Raw genomic sequence first — 25,025 nt, 5'->3', positions numbered from 1 at the left:
TATATTTTAAAACACTCCTTTATACATAGGCCGGGTTTGTCGGGGCAAGTGTCACACTGGAAAATAGTTTGCTTTCTTATTCCCTTTTTATAGCAAACTTTGCACCTTTTTTGTGTCCTGCCCTTTTTTCCAGTGGAGGGGATTTCATCAGGAAAATGCTGCCCTGGTACAATACGGGGGCCAGTACTAGAAGTACTGGGGCCCTCTGCCTGCTGGTTCCCAAATATTAGGCCCTTTATGACTTCCTCTTGAAAGTGCATAAATGTCCCCCTCTGGCTGGTAGAACGGAATAGCACGTAAGCGTTATACAGTGCCATCTGGATGATATACACGGCCAGCTTCTTGTACCAGATTTTTGTTTTCCGCAGGGCACTGTACGGCTTCAGTACCTTATCTGAAAGATCCACTCCGCCCATGTACCAATTGTAATCCAGGATACAATTAGGTTTTGAGGTGTGGGTACTGGTACCTCGTACAGGGACGGAGGTGGTACTGTCTCCGTGAATTGTTGTCAGTATAAGGACATCCCTCTTGTCTTGATATTTGACCAACAACATATTTTCGGTGCATATTCCCCTGCTTTCACCCCTTTCTTATTACTTGGGCAATGTGCGTTTTTGGGAGGCCTCTTTGGTTCTTGCGCACAGTACCGCAAGCTGCTGTACCTCTTGAACCAAGGGCCTTAAACAGGGGGATGCTGGTGTAAAAGTTATCCACATAGAGGTGATAACCTTTATCCAGGAAGGGGTGCACTAAATCCCAGACAATTTTTCCACTAACACCTACGAGGGAGGGGGGGCATTCTGGCGGTTCAATTCTTGAATCCTTCCCTTCATATACCCTAAACCTGTGGGTGTACCCTGAGGTGCTTTCACACAGCTTATACATTTTTATGCCATACCTTGCCCTCTTACTGGGAAGGTACTGGCGGAATTTAACCCTTCCTTTAAAATGTATAAGGGACTCGTCTATGCAAATGAATTTATCTGGGATGTACATCTCTTCAAATTTGGCACTGAAGTGATCAATGACCGGCCTGACTTTGAATAGCCGGTCAAAGGTGGGATCATCTCTGGGTGGGCACTGTGCATTATCGTTGTAATGCAAAAATTTAAGGATTATCTCAAAACGAGCCCGAGTCATGGCCATACGGTAAAATGGGGTGCTGTACAGAACATCTGTACTCCAATATTGCCTAATTTCTGGCATTTTTACTATGCCCATATGAAACACCAGACCCCAAAACGTCATCATCTCTACTGCATCTACAGGGGTCCACCTAGCAAATGATGACGTGGGGTTTTGAGCAATAAACTGCTGGGCATATAAATTAGTTTGGTCCACCATTAAATTTATAAAATCATCAGAGAAAAATAATTTGAAAAAGTCAATTTCTCTGAGACCTGTGGAATCAAATTGGATTCCTGGGATGGCCAAAAACTCAGGAACCTGGGGCTCAAAATTGTCTGGTGGTGGGGTCCATACGAGATCAATTATTGGGGGGGGGGGGGTCTCAGCTGCTCTACGGGGGCGTCTTTGAGGGGGTCCCTCATCACTAGAGGAGGAAGAGGAGCTTAAGATGAATCCTTCAAATTCCCCGCTTGCCTCACTGGCTGTGTCAGAGTCAGAGGCAAGCATGGCATATGCCTCCTCCGCTGAATACATTCTTCTGGATGACTGGGATGACATTTGGGATGCCATTTTTATTTTTGGGTTTCTGGTAGTGAAATGTTTCAACACGTGTATAGTGTAGGGGGGGTACAAACTTTATTTCAATGTAGTATGTAGTGTGTAGTGTGTATGTAGTGCAGAAAAAAAAAAAAAAAAAGGTCCTGCGCCAAAAATTGAGCACAGATGTTGGTCAGTAACGTCCGTCACTGAACAGCGCTCAAAGGCAACAGGAATTTGATCAAAAAAATTTTATCAAAAAAAATTAAAAAAAGACCCCACAGCACCCTCAAAAAAAAAAAAAAAAAAGGTGATCAGTGATGCGACACTGATTACCAGTGAGGGGCAGCAGGTGCACAACCTTTGGTGCAACTGACAGTGCAACTGGCAGGTATATATAAAAAAAAAACCTCTGCACCCCCAAAAAGTTGCTGATCACCTCAGATATAGTGATCAGCACAAAAGGGGGGGGGGCAGCAGACACAAAATATAGCACTCTCTGTCACTATCTCTCACTATCTCTCACTATCTCTCACTATCTCTCACTATCTCTCACTATCTCTCACTATCTCTCACTATCTCTCACTCTATGACACTGCAGCAGCAGCACTGACAGTTATATATATAAAAAAAAAAACCTGCACCCCCAAAAAGTTGCTGGGGGTGCACAAAAGGGGGGCAGCAGACACAAAATATAGCACTTTCTATCACTATCTCTCTCTATCTCTCTATCTCTCACTATCTATCACTCTATGACACTGCAGCAGCAGCACTGACAGGTATATATATAAAAAAAAAACCTGCGCCCCCAAAAAGTTGCTGATCAGTTAATTTATACTGATCAGCACAAAAGGGGGGGGGGCAGCAGTCAGTTGCACACGCAGTACAGCTGTATATATATAAAAAATATATAGCACAATCTGTCACTATCTCTCTATCTCTCTCTATCTCTCTATCTATAACTCTATCACACTGCAGCAGCACAAAATATAGCACTCTCTGTCACTAGCCCTCTCTATCTCTCTCTCTCTATCTCTCTCTATCTATAACTCGAACACACTGCAGCAGCACAGCAGCACAACACAACACAGGAAGTCACAAGAAGTAACAAGATCCAGGAACGCTACAAGCAGTGATCAGGTAAGTGTTTGAAAGGATCAGGTCAGTATATCGCGGCAGATAGGCACGGTGACCGCACTGCACGCAATTCCAGACCAGAATGGCGTCTGCAGTGCAGTCACCGTTAGTTTAAATCACCCTCCATGGCTGTGATTGGTCCGGCGAACCAATCACGGCCTTTGGGGGCGGGTTGGGTGACACCAGTGTCACCCTTACACCCCGTGGTGATTGGTGCTGTACTTTACAGCACCAATCACCACCGATCCCTGTGTCACCGGCGAACGTTATTCGCCGGTGACACAGAAAACGCTGTAATTGGCTGTTCACACTGAACAGCCAATCACAGCGATCGCCGACGGGGGGGCGGCATCGCAGCCCCCCCTGGGCATGCAGGGACATGTCTGCTGTCAGGGACAGCAGACATGTTTAAACTGTCACCGCGTCTATAGATGCGGTGACAGTTTAAAGCCATGACGTACATTTACGCCATGTGTCGGGAAGTACATCCCGGCCATGACGTAAATGTACATCAAATGTCGGGAAGGGGTTAAAATAACATGCAGTTTACTCCTGATACAAAGTGCTTTGGCTTGTACTCCCCACCGTTGTCCTTATCCACCTTACCCTGCTACTAACATTTTGGCTGCTGAAAGCTTCATACTAATACTAATCCTGAAATCCTTTATTCTATCGACCTAATACGTGACCCGCTCTGGAATTGGCCACTTGACACAAATTTATTCAAGTGCTTTATTATATATGAAATTATATGGTATCTGCCTGTGATTTTGTATTTTATTTATTTTTCTGTGTTCATATTTATTTATTGTTTTGTATATGCATGTGTATAAGCTCTTTTTAAACATTAAATATTTTTAAATATAAAATTTAACCGTGTTAATCAAATTGTGCCCTGGTGTCCTTCTGTTCAGTACGGTTCACGAGGCATACTTCTGATCTCAGCAGCGCGAGTGCACAAATCCACTCCTTCAGTAAGCTGCAAAGCTCGCAGCTTACCAAGTCCCAGAGAGCCCGTTCCGCCAAATACATCCCCCCCCCAGATTTCACCTGGGCTTACAAGTATAAGTCATGTGCCGGGACGAAGACCGGGCGGGCAGCTGGCGCCATGTGCATCACGTTCACATTTACATGGGAAAGCCAAGCGTTTGCATGAGGATGCCTATGAGACGCTGAGCGTTCCCATGACCCACCACCAATGTTTGGACTATAAATTGACTCTAAATTAGTCTCCTGTTAGGAGAAAACAAAACAAAAACATGTGCCTGGAATGCAGCATTCGATAATGAGAACATCAAAATAAAAACAAATGTAGCGGACGTCGGCAGGTTTTACCCACACACTTCATGCAATGAGTTACATGCTGAAGAAACTCACTTGTGATACGTTGGGACAACATCATAGAACAGATGGAAAATGTTTCTGACAGTGTAGAATAGCTGGATGGAGCTGAAAAGAAGGGAAGGCGGTGGAAAAACAGGTTAACATACAAAAAAAGCATTATGTATGAAGATACTATTAAAAAAAAAAAAAATAAAAAAAAAAAGAAGAAGGTCTATACACAATCAGTACAAACTATACGATGATGTGTAACACAGCTAGACAGCAACAGGACCTGCAAGTGCAAACACCAGTGGATCCCAAGCTGTGTTCCGTGGCACCCTGGGTTGGTGACCCTAGACCAATTTATATTATTTATGGGCAATTTAACATGCAAAACTGATGCTTCTGGCTGCCAATATCCTATTGCTATAGGGGTTTGGTGTCATTATCAAGGAATTATAGTAATGGGGAAACAAAAGGAGTCTGTTTTACATTCTTCTTTGGCCTGTTTAGAGAGAAGACAAACCCTCCAAGTATAAACAAAATGTAAGTCCACTGCTGATTGGGAGCTTAAGGATGCTCCTTCCTTACCAAGGCTTACTGCTGTAGGTCGCTTCTGACAGGGTTTGGTAGGCAAGTTCCATCAGCTTCTCCACCGACTCACTGATTCTGCAGGTGGGCAATGAGAAGGTGTGCTGGCTCAGCTTGACCTCGTTCTCTAGAGCTGGCACGTCATGTGGGGGACTCTTCTGCTTCACCTTCTCCTGTCCAGGGCTCTGGAGTTTTGGAACTGTGACTTTTGAGTCAGGTGTGATCTAAAGGAGAAAACAAGTGGTTAAAAAAGGACTGAAATTTTAATCTTATTTAGCCTAGAATTTGAAGTGTTGTTGCTGATCATGTGCATCACTTTATGGTCACCCATCTACTAAGGGCTATTCATAATGTGCCATGCTGCAAAACTCATATCCCTGGTTTTACCATTAGGTCAGTACTCCAATTGCCTCCAGTCACTATACTGTTCAATTCAATAGAAGAAATATGGGATGTGGGGTAGCAGACAACAGCAGCATGCAAATAGGTTAGGGAAAACATGGGCATGACCCTTTAAGCTGCCAATTCCATGTGCACAGTATTAAGACAGTACAGGTTGAGTATCCCTTATCCAAAACGGTCGGGACCACAAAGCATTTTGGATACGGATTTTGGAATTTTTTTTTCCATACTTAACCGTCCACGGCGGCCTTCAGGATCCTCTTCAGTAGCATCTCTGGTCCCAGGGATGCATCACACCCGCGTGACATGACCGGCGCATTACACCCCTGGGACCGGAGATGAAGCTGAAGCGGATCCCGGAGGCCGCCGTGGGACAAGTTAAGTATGAAAAAAAAAAAACACGTTTTTCAGAATATTTCGGGTTCTGGAATATATGTATAAGGGAGACCCGGCCTGTATCTTCAATTTAACATTAATGTACTGTCTAATTAAAAGAGAATGAGATTTGTAATATATTACAAGCAAAATTGTATGTTCATCCAAAACAATGGACCAGAGTAACCTTTAGCATTTTGCAAGGATTATATTAGAAGACTATTAAACTGGAAAATGCATATTATGCCACGCTTAACACCATTTTTAGATCGTTAAAACTCTTATCCCATATGGAGCTTTTCTATTTTAGCTTCTACAATTATTCTGCATATGAACAGAACTGTGCAGATACACTAGTAACAGCGGTATATTTCTCACCTTCACTGTATTGTGTATTTCAGAAGTCATTAGATTCCTAGCTGTAACAATGACATCCTGGCATTTCTTGCTAGCGAAGTGAGAATTGACATTTCGGGCATATTTAAGTAGCTCGGTTGCATTACCCTTCAGATATTTCATTTCTTTTAGGGCATTTTCAAACTCCTCGGTTGACTTTATGACCTGCACATACAAAACAAATCTATACAATTAGTTCAATAAAAAGGAGGAGAAACAAACATGCAGCAGATTTCATTTTAACGTTTTGCCTAAAATGTGTACAGCCAATGGGCAATATTATCAAGGACAAAAAGATCAAATGGCAAAGCACGGCATGAAGGTTATGGATGCTGGGACAGCACTAATCATGCCATAGGGCCTGATTCAGACCTGTTCACTAGACTGTGTACACTGGCAGCCTAGCGAACAGGTTGGCGCCACCCAACTGAATGCCCCTAAACCCAAAGACTGAAGCAAATATTTAATTAGATCAGGAATTAAGTGGTAGATGGATAATACCCGCACAGATCGTGCCAGTATAGCAAGTACTGCTTTGCCTATTTACAGTGACGGAACAGGAAGCCTTAGCACCATGATGTGCAAATATTAATTTGCCTGAGCGGAGGAGTGAAAACTCCCCCCTCCGAGTCCACAGCACACCAGACTACTGCTGATGCCCCCTGCACCTCATTCCAGCCGGCTCCACTGGGCATACAAGAGATCTCACTACTAACGAGAGATCTCCCACACAGCCAGGTACAGCTAGACAGACTTTTCACCCATAATTATCACAAGGTGTGGAAAATGAACAACTCCTATTTAGAAAAGAATGGGTTCCTATCTTTTCTCTTCAGTCGTCTCATCTTCTGCTATTACTGCAGGAGGCTCTGGATGGCAGAGTCAGACAGCTACGTGAAAGTAGGGGGAGAAATGTAGACTGGGTGGGTTTAAGAACCCTTCCCAAACTACAACACCTGGCGCTTAATTTATTATTGGGTGCACATAGAATTGTATATTTTAATTCTATACCAGCTGCTGCATGCGTCTATGCGAGTCTGCTTATACTCACACTGATAAACAAAAAGGAAAAAAGGGTAAAAAATAGGCGCAGAGCGATGCAAGGTAGAATACTGATACTCCGCATTGTTCTGCTTACCCAGAAATGAAGTCGGACACACTGTTTAATAATATAACAATTTTATATTATGAAATGGCATGAAATAACACAATAATTAGAGAAAGAAAATTAATGATTAAAATAGCATAAAATATCACAATAATTAAAAAGAGAAAATTATGAATAAATTCAATTGATGTTAATTATGCAATGAGGTAGTAATATTAGTACTGGGTCTAAAAAACGCTATTTTAATCATTAATTTTCTTTGTCTAATTATTGTGTTATTTCATGCCATTTCATAATATGAGTGTGTGGTGAGGTAGCATGACCGCTTCATTTTTGGTCCACTAGGATGGTCACAAGACAGGTTGGCCATTGTCACCCTTACACTGGGGCAGAGTAACCTGTTTTCCCAAAAAGTGATGGTGCATTCTAATTAATCAGTGAGTGCAATCTGAACACACAGCAGATGACCTCAGATAAGCAGCGGTGCTAGGTGGCCACAAGGTTCATTCATTCACTCGTTTTACAAATACACTTTTGCCAGCACAGAGAGCAGTGCAGTATTATCCTCCCAAGATAAAAAAAAAAAAAAAGAAAAGATACATGTCTGATTATATTAGCCAATATAGGGAATTACTGAAATAAGACAATACAGAATATAAAGATCGTACTGATATTAATAAATACAGGTTTAGTATCCCTTATCCAAAATGCTCGGGACCAGGAGAATTTTGGATAAGGGATTATTCCGTATATCAGGATATTTTAATGATAGATATATATATATATATATATATATATATATATATATATATATATATATATATATATATATATATCGAGAGATCGAGAGATATAGATCTAGATATAGAGATATATATATATATATATATATATAGATATATTATATATATATATATATATATATATATATATATATATATATATATATATATATATATATATATATATATATATATATATATATATATATATATAGAGAGAGAGAGAGAGAGAGATATCTATCTATCTATATATATCCACTGTATGCCAGCAGCAAATAGGTGCCTTCCCTGAAGTAGCAGATAGAAGTCCAAGGATTTGGGAGGCACTCAAATAAATACAAAAGCCATTGGGATAAAAGGAAAAAAGCTGTGTATTGTAGCGCCGAGCGCTTTCGGGAGTGATCCCTTCCTCAGGGCACAAATCACACAGGAGAGAGCTCTCTCCTGTGTGATTTGTGCCCTGAGGAAGGGATCGCTCCCGAAAGCGCTCGGCGCTACAATACACAGCTTTTTTCCTTTTATCCCAATGGCTTTTGTATTTGAGTGCCTCCCAAATCCTTGGAAAAATATATATATATATATATATATATATATATATATATATATATATATATATATATATATATATACATATACATATATATAGATAGATAGATAGATAGATAGATAGATAGATAGAGAGAGTGTTACATATCATGTCCTAAGTAGCGCTGTTACAAATGTCAACAATGAGTTTTTAGCGAATTTTTTTTTTTTCACTTTCTGGAATGTATGGCTTTCGGATTAATTTGGATAACAGATATTCGGATACGGGATACTCAACCTGTATATCTTTTTTCTTGTATCTTGGGGTAATACCCTTGTAAATGACGCACCACGTCCCTCAGTCTCATCTGCCTATTTTTTAATCTTTAAAGCACATACTTTCATTTTTTCTATCACCATCAGTATATGTGTGTTATGTAGGTCCTGATTTTAACCTCTTTATTTCGCGACCACAGTGAGTGTCTCCATATCAACTAATGCCAATAAAGATTACAGGATTCCCCACTTTATATATTTTGGTGTAATTCTCTTCCATTTCATAAGATACAATCTGCTAATGGAGTGCATCAGTTTAAAACTTCTCTATTGTTCTTTTTTTTGACTTTCGACCCCAAGTTGGTTAGGATAGCACCCCCGCTAAAGGAACTAATATATAGCGGCCTCAAACTTTAGTTGGGTGCAGAATTCAAAAATCCCTTTTGGGTCTTTAAATTAAAAAGTGGCAAGTCTCCATCCAAGACTCAATTTTCCCTCAGTGTTCCCCAGTGGATTAGGCTTTGTTACAATTAAGGGTGCAGCTCTCCTAGCTAGAGAAAAATATACACACCACTGTGCATAGCAGATTCTATAGAAACTCAGTCCTCATGGCACCCTAATATTGCATGTTTTCACAGTATCCTCAAGGAAATGTGTATCACATGTAGTTCTTATGTAAGTCAATTAAGGCACGTGCTGATGATTTGAAAGACCATCTGCACTGCATGGGGTTCCACGGGGATCGGGTTTAGGAAACACGGTTATATTAAAAAAAAAAAAAAAAAACTCACCTCTTCATACTGCTCAAGTCTGTTGCTATTGGAGGGTATTGAATACACCAGGCAGTCTTTGATAATAGAATCTGAAATCTCCTCCCAGATCAGATCACCAAGAACCTCTGCTAGAATGACGGTCCTTCCTTCCTCGTCTACCTGGTTTTCTACAGGAACATCTGGAAAATGACCAACAAATAATATGTACTGGCACAGATTAACTGAAAGAAATGCAATGAAACACTGAATAACATACAGGAAACTACAATGATGAGTGTGTGTGTTAAGTAATATTGTAAGGTAGTAGCCTGTGATTCATAATACTGAGAACTACAGCGTACAGTTACCACTTAACTGTGAGCGAAGACACTCCCACAAACAATCATCTGGATAGAAGAATACCTAGAACATCCACAAATACAATAGCTACTAAACACTTCAAAAAAGAACCTAACACTAAAGCAATGTATGGTGCAGAAACAAACAAACAGTGTCACAATAACTTGTCAGCAGTACTAAAGGATAAGAATTAGCATAATCCTCTTTATAGTAGTTAACTATCTTTAGGGAACTGTTGTTTATTATTACTATGTTTTGTACACATGGTGCAATTTCGACTATATATAGTAATCAACAGCAAGTTAGTGACAATTGTACCATCTTCAGCCACACCAGATTGTGATTCGATCCTGATGTGCGGCCCCGGAATTAGAAATAGACTGTACCGCACAGTCTATCTGTGCTATCATGGAACATGAGCCATGCTGCCCCTGCACCGTCCCTCCCAGCACCCGCCGATATCCCACCACGTGTACACACCTTAAATCTCCCACCCACCCCCCCCCCCCCCTTTTTTTTAAAGAAAACAGCAGACTGCCAGGCAGCACCTGAACGGAATTAAATAAAGTGTGAATCTTTACTAAAACTAGATTATATGCTTCCATCTAGTGGTAAATGAGAACACTACATTTAACTGTACAGTCTTGAAGGCTGCTTCACACACAGGGGCAGATGTATTAAGCCTTAACAAGAGAGATAAATCCAAGGGTGATAAGGAGAGATAAACATCCAGCCAATCAGCTCCTTACTGACTTTTTTCAAACACAGCCTTTAACATGGCAGTTAGCAGGTGATTGGCTGGATGTTTATCTCTCCTTATCATACTTGCATCCGATATCGCATGCGATTCAATGCGATTTTGTATAGGATTCAATGTTAACAAGGTCCTGTTCATTTCCCCACTATCCAAGTGGGCATAGAGTTGATTTTATAAAGCATGGCGAGCGCAGCGAGCCACCAAGCCCGAAGCGTGGAGAGCGAAGCGAGCCCCGCGAAGGGACGAAGATTTCTTAAAAAGTATTCTGTGTTCGCTCGCCACGATTCGGGCTCGGTGGCTCGCTACGCTCGCCACAGGTTTATATCCAACTCCATGCCCACTTGGATAGTGGGGAAAGGAAAAGGACACCTTTTTCCCATTGAATTCTATGTTAAAATGGACTCAGACCATTTTAACATTGAATCCTATGGAAAAAAAATCGGGACCATCGCATCGCATACGATTTGGTCGCATGCGATGCGATGCTACCGATCCGATTTCTAAATCGGACGCCCAGATACTACATAAGTACCGCTTAATTCATCTACCCCACAATCTCTAAAGTACATTTTGAGAAAAGTAAAAACTACATAAAAAGGACAGGCACACAATGACATAATACAAGTTAGAAGCACAGTATATCGCATGCTTCCATGAAATAACCAATATTCAGCCAGAACACCTTCAGTTTCGATATTTATATGCCAGTGGAAATAGGCAGAAACCTGCTATTTTGTCAGACATACATGAATGCTTGCTAGCCAGCTGGATGGTTAACATCCATCCTGGCACCATCTCCTGTGTGTAGAGGTATTGACACCTTGGCTGATCACCTCACTAATTACCAATTAGTGTCCACTGCCTGTACACATCATCCGCTCAGCCTATCTGGGACAAGAACAACTGTTTAAACCAGGTCTGCACCATCATCCGCTCCAGATCGTGCGCCGTACACAGCATGCTCCACCAACCGCTCTAGGTTGTGCACCATACACAGCATGCGCAACCACCCACTCCAGGCTGAGCGCCGTACACAGCATGCTTCACCATCCGCTCCAGGCTGTGCGCCATACACAGCATGCTCTCCACCACCCCGTCCAGGCTGTGCGCCATACACAGCATGCTCTCCACCACCCACTCCCGGTTGTGCGCCATACACAGCATGCTCTCCCACCACCCACTCCCGGTTGTGCGCCATACACAGCATGCTCTCCATCACCTGCTCCAGGCTGTGCGCCATACACAGCATGCTCTCCATCAGCTGCTCCAGGCTGTGCGCTATACACAGAATGCTCTCCACCACCCCGTCCAGGCTGTGCGCCATACACAGCATGCTCTCCACCACCCTGTCCAGGCTGTGCGCCATACACAGCATGCTCCCCACCAGCCACTCCCGGTTGTGCGCCGTACACAGCATGCTCTCCACCACCCGCTCCAGGCTGTGCCAGGTAAATAGCAAGAGCTGGGGATATATATTTAAGCCACACATTCTCTCACATTTAAAGGGACCACAGTCGTCACATTGAAGGCAACCACATTGTCCAATTCCTTGAAGGAGTCAAAGCTTTCTACCTAGGCAATGTCAGGTATCAAAACCAGAGTACATAATATAAGATGTGTATGATTCTTGTGAATTAGTCATTATAAAATATGGAGGAGGGAGAATATAGCTCAACTTAAAAACACCAAAGGAAGAAAAACCGTGTGAAGAGCAAATTCAATTTTCACCTGGACAAATGCTGCTAAATTGCTATCTGCAAATGACCAGCATCGGCTACAAACGCCGTGTTCTCCTAGGCTTGTGTGTCCTGCAACAAGCACAAGTAAGGAGGAGTTGCATGTTCATACCCAGAAGATGTTTGTGAAGTAATTCCAGAACCATCTTCAGCTTTAAGAAAACCACAGCAGGTGATGGATGTTCAGAGTCTGTTGCATGACTTTCAAAACGCAATATTACTCCCTGTGGCTGAGATTCCACCACAGCGTGAAGGGACGGATAAGAAACCAGAGGTTTAAGAACATAATTCATCAGTATCCGACCTACACAAGAGAAAATACGGGAGAATAAGTAAATGGGATATCAATTTCCAATTTTACAAGACTTCGATTTGAAAAAGTTACACTGCTGTAACTATCCTTATTTACCATGTACTTGTCCTAAATGGTCTTGTACTGTCATTCGCTCATTTATGTATTGTTAGGCGCTGCAGAACACTTGTGGTGCCATATAAATAAACGATAATAAATTGTATACAAGCCGCACAGACATTGAAATAAGACAGACTTACTGAAGAACTTTAACTTGGTGTTCAGTTCTCCCAGGATTGCCAACGCTGGAAGCACCGATCCCAGTAATGGAGCAGAATTAGTTTCATCAGAAGATGGCAGAGTACAAAGGTGCAACTCAGTCTTCAAGATCGTATCCAAACTTGAGTGATCTGCAGTGTTAAAAAAACACAATGAAAAAAAAGGTAACTAATAAAAAAAAAAAACCTTATAAAATCAGACCTACAATATCAGTTCATTTATCCAAAGCAATGTCTACTTAAAGCATCAGCAAGGCAAACAGAAGTAGAACTTTTTTTCTCAGGGGTGCCAATAGATAATGTATAGCATCTCTCTCTCTCTCTCTCTCTCTCTCTCTTAGCAGAAATGCACAATGAAAAATTGTAAAATAATTTAAATGAGTAGTGCATATTTTTTTTACTTAAATTCATTTAAACCACAAATAGTTGTAAGTGGTTATTTGCAGCTTTCAAACTCCTGACACTAATTGGCTGCTGATATCATGTGATGTGCTGGGCAGTATTTTGGGTTACACTGTAAACACAGAAAAGGATTATACCTTAAAGGTGCCCATACATGGTGCGTTTTTCGGCTGCGACGCGCGCTCCTGCGTACAGTACTAGATTGCATCGTATTTAGTACAAAAAGCACGCTGCTGTATCACATTGTATGCTTTTTGGACTAGATACAATGCAATCTAGTACTATAATATGGACTGAGTTCACCGCACTATGTATGGGCACCTTTACAGTATGTTCATAGTACATAAGGCAGACTAGTAGGGAAATGTACAGTCTATACGGCAGGCTGCTGGTACCTTTAGATGGGGGAAGCTTCCACATTGCCAGTTTCTGCCACTCCTCTCCAATGTGATAAAGCAAGTTCTGTTTCTGTACGGTCAGCTCTATCCCAAGAGCCCTCAGCACCTTCAGCTCAAAGCCCTTCCTAGACTTCAGCATTTTCAGACAGCTGTGTGCCTACAGAGAATGATACAATGTAGACTATTTAAGCCCATAATATGTATAAAGGTGCCCATACACGGTGCTGTGCGATGCACACTCCCGCGGGCATCCCATTGCACAGCACATAAAGTCTGTGCAGCCCATGCTTTTTGAACTAGCTTCGGATAACATTGCATGCGATCTAGTTCAAAATGCACGGGAATATTGTACTGTGTATGGGCACCTTAATAACATACACACAGTAGGCACAGATCACTGGCAACATTTAGCCTTTTTTCCCCTCTGCAGCAGTCAATAATTTCTTGTTTTCTCATTATAGAACGCTAGTTTAACCCCTTCAGTGGTGGTTTTTTTTTGGGAGCACTCCCCACTGGGCGAGTTTTTAATGGGGAGCGCTCCCTTAAAAAACCCACCACTGCCTCCCCGGGTCTGGGCAGTGCCGCTTAACTGTCAATCAGCCGCTTCCCGGCCCTGCGCCCCGTCCCCGGCTTGTCAGAAGCCGGCGCCGGAGTCTTGTATGGAAAAGCGGGAGGGGAGGGGGGGAGGAGGAGGCACGGCAGAGGGAAGGGAGCCGGGCAGCGCTGAAGCTGCCTGAGTTCAGCGATTGTACTCAGCAGCGCTGCCCGGCTCTAAACAGTGGCAATCCCAAGACTGGGCACTGAGGCACAGCCCGAAAAATTCTCGGGATTGCCACTGAAGGGATTAAAGCCCGTCAAATTGGCGGCTTATGCAATATACTTTCACTTTTGAGCATTGACAGTTTTTAGCCCATAAACTCTCTACCCCAGCCCATATCTGCTCCTCTCTCTAATCTCTGCCTTCACAGCTCCCACTTTCCATATTTGAAACAGATCAATGTCCCTGCGAAAATGGCTTCCACTTTCTATTAGGACATCTTTTAGCACACAAAAAGAGTAATTTGGCCTCTAGTGGTCACTGGTGGTACTTCACCTCAGAGGTGAGTAGATAGAGAGATTTTCTTTTGCCGGTTGTAATTTTAAGCGTAGAACATGGTTGCAGACCCACTTTCAGTTGGCACCATGGGGCAGATGTATTAAGCCTTAACAAGAGATAAATCCAAGGGTGATAAGGAGAGATAAACGTCCAGCCAATCACCTCCTAACTGCCATGTTACAGCCTGCGTTTGAAAAAAGTCAGTAAGGAGCTGATTGGCTGGACGTTTATCTCTCCTTATCACCCTGGCATTTATCTCTTGTTAAGGCTTAATACATCTGCCCCCATGTTTGGCAATTGGTAAGGTACCATTAACAGCCCTTTGTGAGAGCAGACTGCACAGGTTGGGTTAATGTTACCCCACCAGACCAAAGTGGAATTTGTTCTTAAGGGGTATACACACGTTGAGATGTTTAACAAGCGTCTTTGCTAAGCTGTTTAGGGTAGGTGATTTCCCGGTGTCTAGATTGCTCATATAGAGCCCATACACATGGAGCGGTGTGTGCTAAGCAATTTTTCCAAGCGATTTTACTTTAGCCAAAAAAAAAAAAAAAAAGGCCGGGTAGTGGTTCAGGATGACAGAGATCGCTATCTCACGTTCTCTACACACAGAGCGATTTGCAGTCACTTGCTAAGCAATTTGACTAGATTTTGGCTGCATGCACTGACTTAACAAGCGCGGACAGCAACGCGTGGGACCGTGCATCGCCTTTGCTCAGGAGCATACACACGGAGCGATCTGCGCTCACTTTCTAAGTGATCTAGTCAGTGCACAAGATTGCTGCGTGCGTGTGCCCCTTTACACATGTGTTTCACATCTCCTTATTTATATAAAGAGCTCATTTCCAGGATGCCCATTATGCCATACATTGTTCTTCTAAATATACTATTACGGTGCAATACATTGTACAAATTAAACTTTAACCTGCAGTCACCTTTTCGATATGCTCGGCAGCAGCGATGTAATTCTTCTCAGAGAAAGCAGTGTTGTATTTGTCCAGAGCATTATTAAACTGAACAGACAGAAAGAGATTGCAATGAAAAAAACGAGACATGTTTACCACTTCATTTACAGTTTTAGAAATTATTGTGCGTGTGTGTGCGTGTGCGTGTGTGTGTGTGTGTGTGTGTGCGTGTGCGTGTACAGAGATATGGTTGGACATTTACTAAGATGGGAGTTGTATTGAAGACGGGATGTTACCCATAGCAACCAATCTGCTTCTGTTCTTTATTTAGCATCCTCTACAAGATAGAATCAGATCGGTTGCTTAGTAAATAAAGCCCACAGAGAGAGAGATATAGCCAGGTTGCCATGACGATTAGATTCTGCTTCCTGGAGATCATAGTTTGCAGGGAGGGAGGAAGCAGATCCTGCTTGTGACCGGGCAGAGTTGTGCGCTTGTGGTAACGGCACCAGCCGGGCAGAGTGGTGGACAACCCACCCAGATGTATCAGGGCAGGTCTGCGGTTATTTCAAAACTCAAGCCGGCTCCAGATACTTTTCAGAGCTCGCGGTTTTGCAGCGGTAGCTCCTGGTAAGCGGTCGGACTGCAAGCTCCAACCGGCTCATGAGCCGCTTAGTTTTGCAATAGCTGCAGACCTGCTCTGATACAGCCAGGCGGGTTGTCCTATTTCGCTACATGGTGTTTTATCCTTACATAATATTCAGAGGAAGCTAAAATCCACAGTATATGGTAACACATTTAGAAACACGAACCTCCTGCAACTGCCTGAGAACACCAAGAATAATGGTGTTTTTATCCAGCTGTTGTTTCAACTCTGTGAATTCGCTGACAGCCACTTTAAGTTCGTTTTGCACCTGCATATAAATAAATGAGTATTAATTGATGTGTAACCAGATGCCAGATAAAAGTGTTTTTGCCAGATCTATGCTCAACACTGATGACTACTACATGAATTCAAGATGATAAATCTAGTGTTCCCGTTAGGCTGTTTTAGCTGGGCGCTGCGCCCTGCCCGATTTTTAAAGGGCTAAATGCGCTCTGCCTCTCTGGCAGCGCCCTGCTAAAACAGCCTGCCTTCCTCCCTGCAGGTGAGAGCGGGGAAGCCCGGAGCCGCTGTAGATAGCGATGCCCGGCGCTTCCCCGGCATTGCAAAGCCTTCGGGGCGGCCGAGCCTGCCGCCTTCATTGACGTCGGTGGCCGGGCCCGCCCCTTTTATTGAGGCCGGTGGCCGGGCCCGCCCCTTTTCATTACGGCGTGGCCTGGGCACGCCCCTTTTGTGACGTTTGCGGCCCGGGACCGCCCAAAATAGGGATGTCGGTGGGCCCTGTCCGCCCCCTTCACGCTGCCCCCTTTGTAGCTGCGCCCTGCCCGCCGAAGTTCCTAGAAAGAACACTAAAATCCTTGTCTTCTGTGCAGGAAATGTATATGACAGAGACGTATTTTAATCACTTACAAAGGATAGACATAAGACATATCAGTTTCTTCCACAATAAATACATGTCTGATCATTTAGTACTACATTGCATAGCATCTAGTACAATAAGCATAAAATGTGCTACTGCACCGTGCTTTTTGTACCTAGATACGATGCAATCTAGTACTAAAAGCACGGGCTGCACAGACTTTATGTGCTGTGCAATGGGATGCCCACAGGAGCGCACATCTCATCGCACTGCCCTGCCGCACCGTGTATTTGCACCTTCAGAACTACAGGGGTACAAACAGTATAGCAGAACTTCCATTGTAAACATCAGCACCCAATTGTACCCGCCTCACCTAACCCACAACATGACTTCTGTAGCTAAAGTGCAGTACCCCAGCATTCAGGCTTACAAGGAACACCACCTAACTGCTACACAAACTGGCACTCACCTCATTTTCGATTGTCGATTTCAAAACATCTACCTCCTTGTTCAGATTGTTGACTTGTCTCACCAGATCTTCGGCACTTTGCATGCTGGGAAGGAACTCATCGTATTTTTTGTTGATCATGTCACATACCTCACCCTGCAGTTATAAGGACAAACACATTTTAACTGAAGATAGACATAATGGAGTAGTTTATGTTCCAAGCTAACCATTTAATAGGCAAAAACATGTATCTACATACATTCCCTCTGCTAGTTAAAATATTACTTTTGGCAGTTGACTATTTTAAAAGGAGTCATTTTATGGTGTTCTTCTCCCCCCCCCCTAGATGATCCAGAAAGTAAATGTTGAACATGAGTAGCGATTCAATTGCGACGAGATAATGCCGACTAATAAATTCAACCACTGTTGCTCTGTTTGGGCACTAGCGTCGCGGGGAAACATTCTCTCGCAGCCTTTAGGCGGTTGCAAAAATAAATGTGTGTAAGAATGTGGCGTGGGCACTCATACTAGTACTTCAGATGGCTAAACGCCATCTAGCCTGTTTGGACACGGCAAGCATGATAATAAATGGGCACCCAGAACAATTGAATTGCTCCGTTGAGTGCCCATTAATTATAGCCGCACTAAAAGAATGTAATTACCACAACTTCGCCCACTTTGCTTAGTTTAAAACCATCTGTTTGTAGATCAATAAAAAGTTGTCACAATGACTGGCTGTAGATATTGGTTTTCTAAAGTTGGCCATACACTTAAACAATTTAGTAATTTAGAAATAGTGTAAAAAAAGCATCAAATCTTTTGTGTTTTATCTCCAATTCTGATCCATGGTCCTGTGCGCTCGGATTGGGACCGGGGATTGCAAACGTTGCACGTAAGTTTTCTCGGATCCCGTGGTACTTACTGGGATTACATACAATACATTGCAAGCAAAAGAACCGCATAAGGTGTATCGTATGTAATCTCACCTCCCGGAGCAGTTCAAGGAGGATTGTGTACGACTTCCCTTAAGCCATATTTTTTTTTTTATATTGTAGCAATACATTCCTTTCTGATAGAAAGAAAGTTGAAAGAAAAGCCCTCCTGAAATCCATGGATTTCTAATAAATTATTTCCACTGGACAGTTATCCAAATGGGGAACCTGTATAATATACAAAGTGAAAATGATAAAATCGGTACTTGTTTCCTAGCACGGCGCCCCCGATTTTGATCGAAGTGCATCTTATCGCATCGCATGCAATATAGTGGCATGCGATGCGATTTTTAATTGTACAAGCACCCTGATGGGTGCTTACAATGTTAAATGCACCCCCATTGTCAACGCCACCCCCACTATCAACTCCAACCCGAAGCGTGGCAAAGGGCGGCGGTACGCGTCCTCCGACCTTTTCATTTCCACGTTAGCGTGGAGTTGAATTTAGATAGTGTAGCGAGCCACCAAGCCTCGCCACGCTTCGGGCTCGTATTTCGCTTCTGATCGCCACGCTTCGGGCTCGGTGGCTCGCCACACTATCTAAAATCAACTCCACGCCGACGTGGATAGTGGGGGTATGAAAAGGTTGAAGGACGTGTACTGCTGCGCTCGCCACGCTTCGCGTTGGCGTTGATAGTGGGGGTGGCGTTGACAATGGGGGTGCATTTAACATTGTAAGCAGCCATCAGGGTGCTTGTACAATTAAAAATTGCATCGCATGCCATTTGCTGGCATGCGATATTTCATTGCACAAGCACTCCTGTTAATTTAACGGGAAGATCGCATCGCATACCACTAAATACTGTATGCAATGGGTGCCGTGCTAGGAAACAAGTACTGATAAATCTAACGTGCACCCACAGTAATGGCAAAAAGTTATCACTGCAAGGCTGGTAGTGGCACTCATGAACTATATTTGATACTTCAATCAAAATGTTATGCTCCTTCGGATGTAAGTGTAGATGGTGAAGACTACATCACTCATATTTGCATTTGATCTGCCTATGTACATGCATCATGTACCATATTTGCCAATTAAGATTGGAAATGTCATCAGTAATAAGGGGGATCTAGGACAAATCTCTTGTTGTAGGAAATTAATCTGAAACACCAATTTGCATTAGTTCTTTCCAACACTGACAAGCATTTGGGCAGATGTATTAAGCCTTAACAAGAGATAAATGCAAGGGGGATAAGGAGAGAAACGTCCAGCCAATCAGCTCCTTACTGACTTTTTTCAAACACAGCCTGTAACATGGCAGTTAGCAGCTGATTGGCTGGATGTTTATCTCTCCTTATCACCCTTGCATTTATCTCTTGTTAATACATCTGCCCCATTATGAGAAGTGTCTGCTGAAACTGTTGACCAATTAACAATGTGTAACAGGTCAACCATCCACATATAGTAACATGACATTAACAGAGAATACTGGGCTCAAGTTTCATGCAAAATTGTTCCCAAGTGCTAAAGAGGACACTCTCACCACGGTCACATTATACAGATGGCTTGAGAAAGCAGCAGCAGTAAGGCCCCTCACACCCGCTCTGCAATGTAACACCAGCTGTGCACAGAATATGCCTGATTGTACATGAAACCGTGTGGATTTTGCAAACCAGGCATTTAATTTGTATAAATCAATGTAAAAGGTGAGGTAAATAGCTGGTGATTCCTGCAAAGTACATATGCTTCCGAATCAGGATTTATTTTCATTTTCGGACAGAATTATGATGGACGGGGGGTGTAGAATGCACTTTTAGGTGGCGTTTCATATTTATCCCTTCATCCACCACACAAAGGACCTGAATTGTCCAGCTGATAGTACATGTCAGAACCAACCTCATCTCAATACTTTCAACAACATGCATGACATTGTGCCTGTGATTAGTGTTAATTAACATTTCCAAGCACATAGAAGTGATAGATGTAATAAAGATATGACCCCCAAACCATCTTGATTAAATAGAGAAATCAATTGGGAGAACCTGCGCAGTAGGGGGAAAAAGTTATGAAAGATGTGGTCCTATAGTTTAGGCTGGAGCTTGATGTGACATCTTACAATCTGCCCAAAGCTCATTTGTCTGAGTACATGCATTTCCACAAAGACCTGGATGTTGGGGGTACAGCCAGTGGCAGAACTCTGGGAGGCAATGGAGTCATCTGCCGCCGGGCTCCTGCTTCCAAGGGGGCACCTCTTCTACCCTGCTAAACCAGTTCATTGAAAACAGTCAATATCGCTTTTGTATCGGAGTTCCGAAATATACAGTATGTGTTCTCTCTCTAAATATATATAGAACACATTTTCATATTATTTAACCCCTTCAGCAGCACTCCAGAGAATTTTCGGGGGTTTGCTCCAGTGCACAGACTGGCAAACCCGGAAAATTCTCTGGAGTGCCACTGCCTGTGCTCCCTCTTGCCGGGCAGCACCACTGAGATCCGCATCGCACTCCGCTTCGGCGGCTGCCCGGCTAATGCTGCCCAGCCCTGCCTCCTTCCCCCGGCTGTGTGCGGCGTGACCTTGTAACGTCACACCACACCACAGCCGGGTTGTCGGTTGCAGGGCCTGGTAGCAGTTGATGGACAGGTCAGCGGTGCTGCCCGGCCCCAGGGGGCTGTAGAGATGAATTTTGTAGGGAGTACTCCCCAGAAAAAAAACTTGAGCAGTGGGGAGCGCTCCCTAATAAAAAAAAAAACACCACTGAAGGGGTTAAGGTTGCGTGTGGGCACATATATATATATATATATATATATATATATATATATATATATATATATATATATATATATATATATATATCTTGCCTCCGGGCAAGTGGGAAAAACTTACGCCGCTGGGTACATTTGGAAGGCACGTTAAGTACTATTGCCCCAAAAGAAGAGTAGTACAATCCAGCAATATCTGTGGTACATTTTATCCTTTACCTATCATGACACAAATGCACAAACACACAAACTTAACTTCTAGCATCCAATCAGCAATAAGCTTTTATCAGTTAAATGCAAATTGAATGATGAAAGAAAAATGTCAATATACTACTACAGGTCCTTTACAATTTGCTCAAGTACCATCAATGTGCAGGTTTTTGGGATTTCTAGAATCACGCACAGGTGATTTTTCATCTACTCTGCTTTATCACTAATCATACCATGTTTTTCCACTGCCAAATGCAGAAAACATGACTTGGTGGTGCTTTATAGCAGTTTGGACTTTGAATTTGGCCCCTCTGTCGATGGTGGGAGTCTGCCAATGTGCATGTGCAAACCCTCCGCTGTCAGTGCCTTGTGAAAGATTTTCACTCGCCGTGGCGTTCGCACATTGCTTGGCAGCCAGGGGGCATTCTGGGGTGGTAAAAGTTGTTTTATGGGCGTGCCCACAAAAAAAAACAGTGAGAACGCCCATAGAAACTCTACCTAAGGCATGTTGACCCTTTTTCGGTGTCGATCATTAGTGGACGACATACACATTGTGTATATCATCTATACCGTAACCATCCTGAGCTGTAATCACTACCATGGTACTTTATGTGTGGGGTTTGTATGTGCTTGCCATGTTTATGTGGGTTTCCTTACACACATCCAATGGCGTAACGACCATAGGTGCAGCTGCTATGGGGCCCACAGCTGAGGGGCCAACCTTCCCTGTCAAAGTAACGTGCTATATACATTTTTCACTGCTAGGAGGTACATGAGGGGCCTTACCACCCCTATACCCTACAGGTAGGATAATTAGATTCTAACACAATATAACTCTCGAGTGTATGTGTGTGCATGTGATATGGGGCATTGATTGTAAGCTCCATGGGGCAGGGACCGATGTAAACAATAAATATTACCTGCTGCACGATATGGGTTATGTGTGCACTATACAGATACCAGGTATATACAATATAAGTCACAGCTGCATGGCGGCGGCACAGACCTTGACTTCTTCCACCCTTCGGGACAAACGGCTTATCTTCGTGCTCAGGTCCTCTTTCTCTAGGCGGCCAGAATGAGCCAGCACCTCGGTTACAAACGACGCCATCGCACCGACCAGCTCGCTCCGTCCTCAGGCTCACCGATCGTCCCGGGCGCTGACGGGGCCGCTTTCAAACTACGGGGTTAGTCCCCCGTCCTGGCTGCACTGGGGAATGTAGTTCGGTAAAATAATGTGTACATTGTTTGGGAACGGACGTGGCACACAGCAAAAACTACAACAACCGGCATGCACGGCGGCGCGGCCGCTGACAGCCGATACTGTGGCTCAGGGATCTGTGTCCGGGTTCGCAAAGCATTGCGGTATTTGAAGTGCAGAACGGTCTCCAACGTAGACATAAGTATAGGCGAAACGTACTACATTTCCCGGCATGCGCTGCAGATATTCGGGCACTGGCGGGAAGTAGAGATGGGCAAAACGGGTCACTAAAAAGAGCTGGGATCGAGTGACCAACCCGCGAAAAAGATCCGGATTTCTAGACGGGTCCTCAGCTCACTTTGAAAAAAAAAAAAAGACTATGGTTTGAGTGTACTAAGTGTAGTATCTGTTTGTTTTATTTACATTTCACCTGTAATGTAAAGCAAATTTCCTACACTAATCTCACAGGTAACGGTTATTTTCACTTATTTTTCTATTTATCCTGACACTTTTTTTTTTAAATACTACCAAATTATTTTTGCACAGAAAAGGGGATATCATGGCGTCAATCAGGGTTGCCGACTTCATTATTCTCCTCTCCGGGAGAAGCCCGGAGAGGAGAGTTTCAGCAGCCGCTCAGGGGGCGGGGCTTAAGAGTGACATCACCAAGCCCCCGCCCCCATGATGGTAAAACAGCTAATTCACGGATCTCCGTGGAGGGGGTGGGGCTAAAATGACGCGATTGTGACGTTTTAGCCCCGCCCCCTACTTAATGCTGCAATCCGGGGGACAGTGGTGGTCCCCCCTGAATCTGGGAGGGTTGCCCACCCTTCCCGGGGGCCGGGAGGGGGACCCCGATTTTCGGGATACTCCCGGAAATTCCGGGAGGGCCGGCAACCCTGGCGTCAATACTGTTCAAGTTGCTGGGAATTCTTGAGAGGGTAATTTGATAATAATGAAGCATAATTTGTTTTACAAACATTAATTGGCATAACTGGTAAAATCAACATTTTTTTTAAACTTTTTTTTTTTTTTTAAACAGGGAGCTGAACAAATAAGAACATACATGACCGAGTAAAACACTGATCTATGGCTGGGTGCAGAATCCCCATCGATGGCAACCATCAATGGTGTCTGCACCGATGGCCATCCCTAGAGACTCACAGCAGCAGCCTTGTTATTTTTTCTTTCACTTGCACTCGCAGAACTGTACTCAGTCTTTGGAGTTAGTACATCTCAGCTGCCACAGGTGGCAGTGCTCAGCTCAGGCAAATGCATTGTAATGAAAAACGAAACTGAAAGTAAAATAATGACGGTTCACCTTTTTTGGTCTCGGAGGCTCACTCACTTTTTTATGGGATCCATTCAAAAGATCCGCTTTGGTCTAGCGACCCATCTCCTCCAAGAAACAGTAATCAATTTGTCACCACGTCAACTTACCCTTGAGGAAAATGATGTTTTATGTCAGGGGTGGGGAACCTCAGGCCCGGGGGCCGTGTGCGGCCCCCGTAGCCTGTCTGAGTGGCCCGCCCAGCGGCTTTGCCAGGAGTCAAATACAGGGGAATTCTTGTGAGAGGTCGGTAGTTCTCGCGAGATTCCTCCTAATCAATAGCAGCCGGAGACTGTCAATCCTATTCAGTGGCAGCCTGGGGCATGGGAAGGCTGAAGCAGGACAACTTGTAAGAGAAATTTTTTCATATGCCTGTCGAAGGATTTTTTTTCTCATACAAATGGCCCTTGGCACAAAAAAGGTTCCCCACCCCTGTTTTATGTCATGGACTGTCCTTTGTGCCTACATGCAAATTTAAGCCTTTTGATTTGGAGGTTGAAAAATATAGACTTAATCGCCAATTTAAATTACATGAACATTTCGCAAAAGGTCCTCCCTCTGATACTATACAGACTATTCCGCCTCAACTTCGTAAGTTACAGCATAAATCTTCCTTTGAGCCTGTTTCGAATAATGTCTCAATAAAAACATTTACACGCATGTTAAATTCACAGGTTTCTAATGTTTTGATTTCGATATTGCCTAAAAATAGATCTGTTAATAATTTGTCTGCAGGTGAATTTAAGGCAATAAATCATTGTCTCTTTACAGCAGTGTAGACCCCTGGGCATAGCAATGTATTGGGGCCCCTACCGAACCTGCAGCGGTAGGGGTGGGGGAAGCTTTGATGTCCCACGGGTGGTAGGGGGTATTATATCAACCACTCAGTGTGTAGGGCCTGGATCAGTAATTTCCACTAATTACCCCTTTACTGCACAGATGGTGGGAGATGGGGTGGGAGAAGGGGGCATTGGGCTAAATGAAGGGGCCCTGATACATAACTTCCAGGGTGGTAGAGGATGCTTAATATGCAGAGGAGGGGTGTATAGTGGAGTGGGCTTATTATTCATAATTTTCTGGTGGGAGGACAGCTTGCTTGACTGCAGATATCTCCAGTT

At 43.5% G+C, this 25,025-nt stretch overlaps 1 protein-coding gene across 1 annotated transcript in view; it reads right to left on the bottom strand.

Annotated features, from left to right (window-relative positions):
* The window catches only part of ZW10 (zw10 kinetochore protein), a 49,189-nt gene extending 26,527 nt beyond the window's left edge, over window positions 1-22,662 (bottom strand). The window contains exons 1-11 of the mRNA XM_083163233.1: window positions 22,383-22,662; window positions 17,492-17,626; window positions 16,372-16,473; window positions 15,590-15,667; window positions 13,556-13,715; window positions 12,741-12,890; window positions 12,301-12,492; window positions 9,375-9,535; window positions 5,875-6,057; window positions 4,720-4,943; window positions 4,183-4,254 (exon numbers count right to left, since the gene is read on the bottom strand). Of these exons, the coding sequence (XP_083019359.1) occupies window positions 4,183-4,254; window positions 4,720-4,943; window positions 5,875-6,057; window positions 9,375-9,535; window positions 12,301-12,492; window positions 12,741-12,890; window positions 13,556-13,715; window positions 15,590-15,667; window positions 16,372-16,473; window positions 17,492-17,626; window positions 22,383-22,487 (1,562 nt within the window). The 5' untranslated portion in view covers window positions 22,488-22,662. The remainder of the gene's footprint in view (window positions 1-4,182; window positions 4,255-4,719; window positions 4,944-5,874; window positions 6,058-9,374; window positions 9,536-12,300; window positions 12,493-12,740; window positions 12,891-13,555; window positions 13,716-15,589; window positions 15,668-16,371; window positions 16,474-17,491; window positions 17,627-22,382) is intronic.
* Between the last annotated feature and the right edge of the window lie 2,363 nt (window positions 22,663-25,025).

Source organism: Crinia signifera, chromosome 19 (genome assembly GCF_055691185.1).
Source record: "Crinia signifera chromosome 19, ASM5569118v1, whole genome shotgun sequence".
In the NCBI taxonomy this organism is placed as follows: Eukaryota; Metazoa; Chordata; class Amphibia; order Anura; family Myobatrachidae; genus Crinia; species Crinia signifera.
Note: the sequence above shows the minus strand (reverse complement) of the source record. Positions and strands in the feature narration are given on the sequence as shown.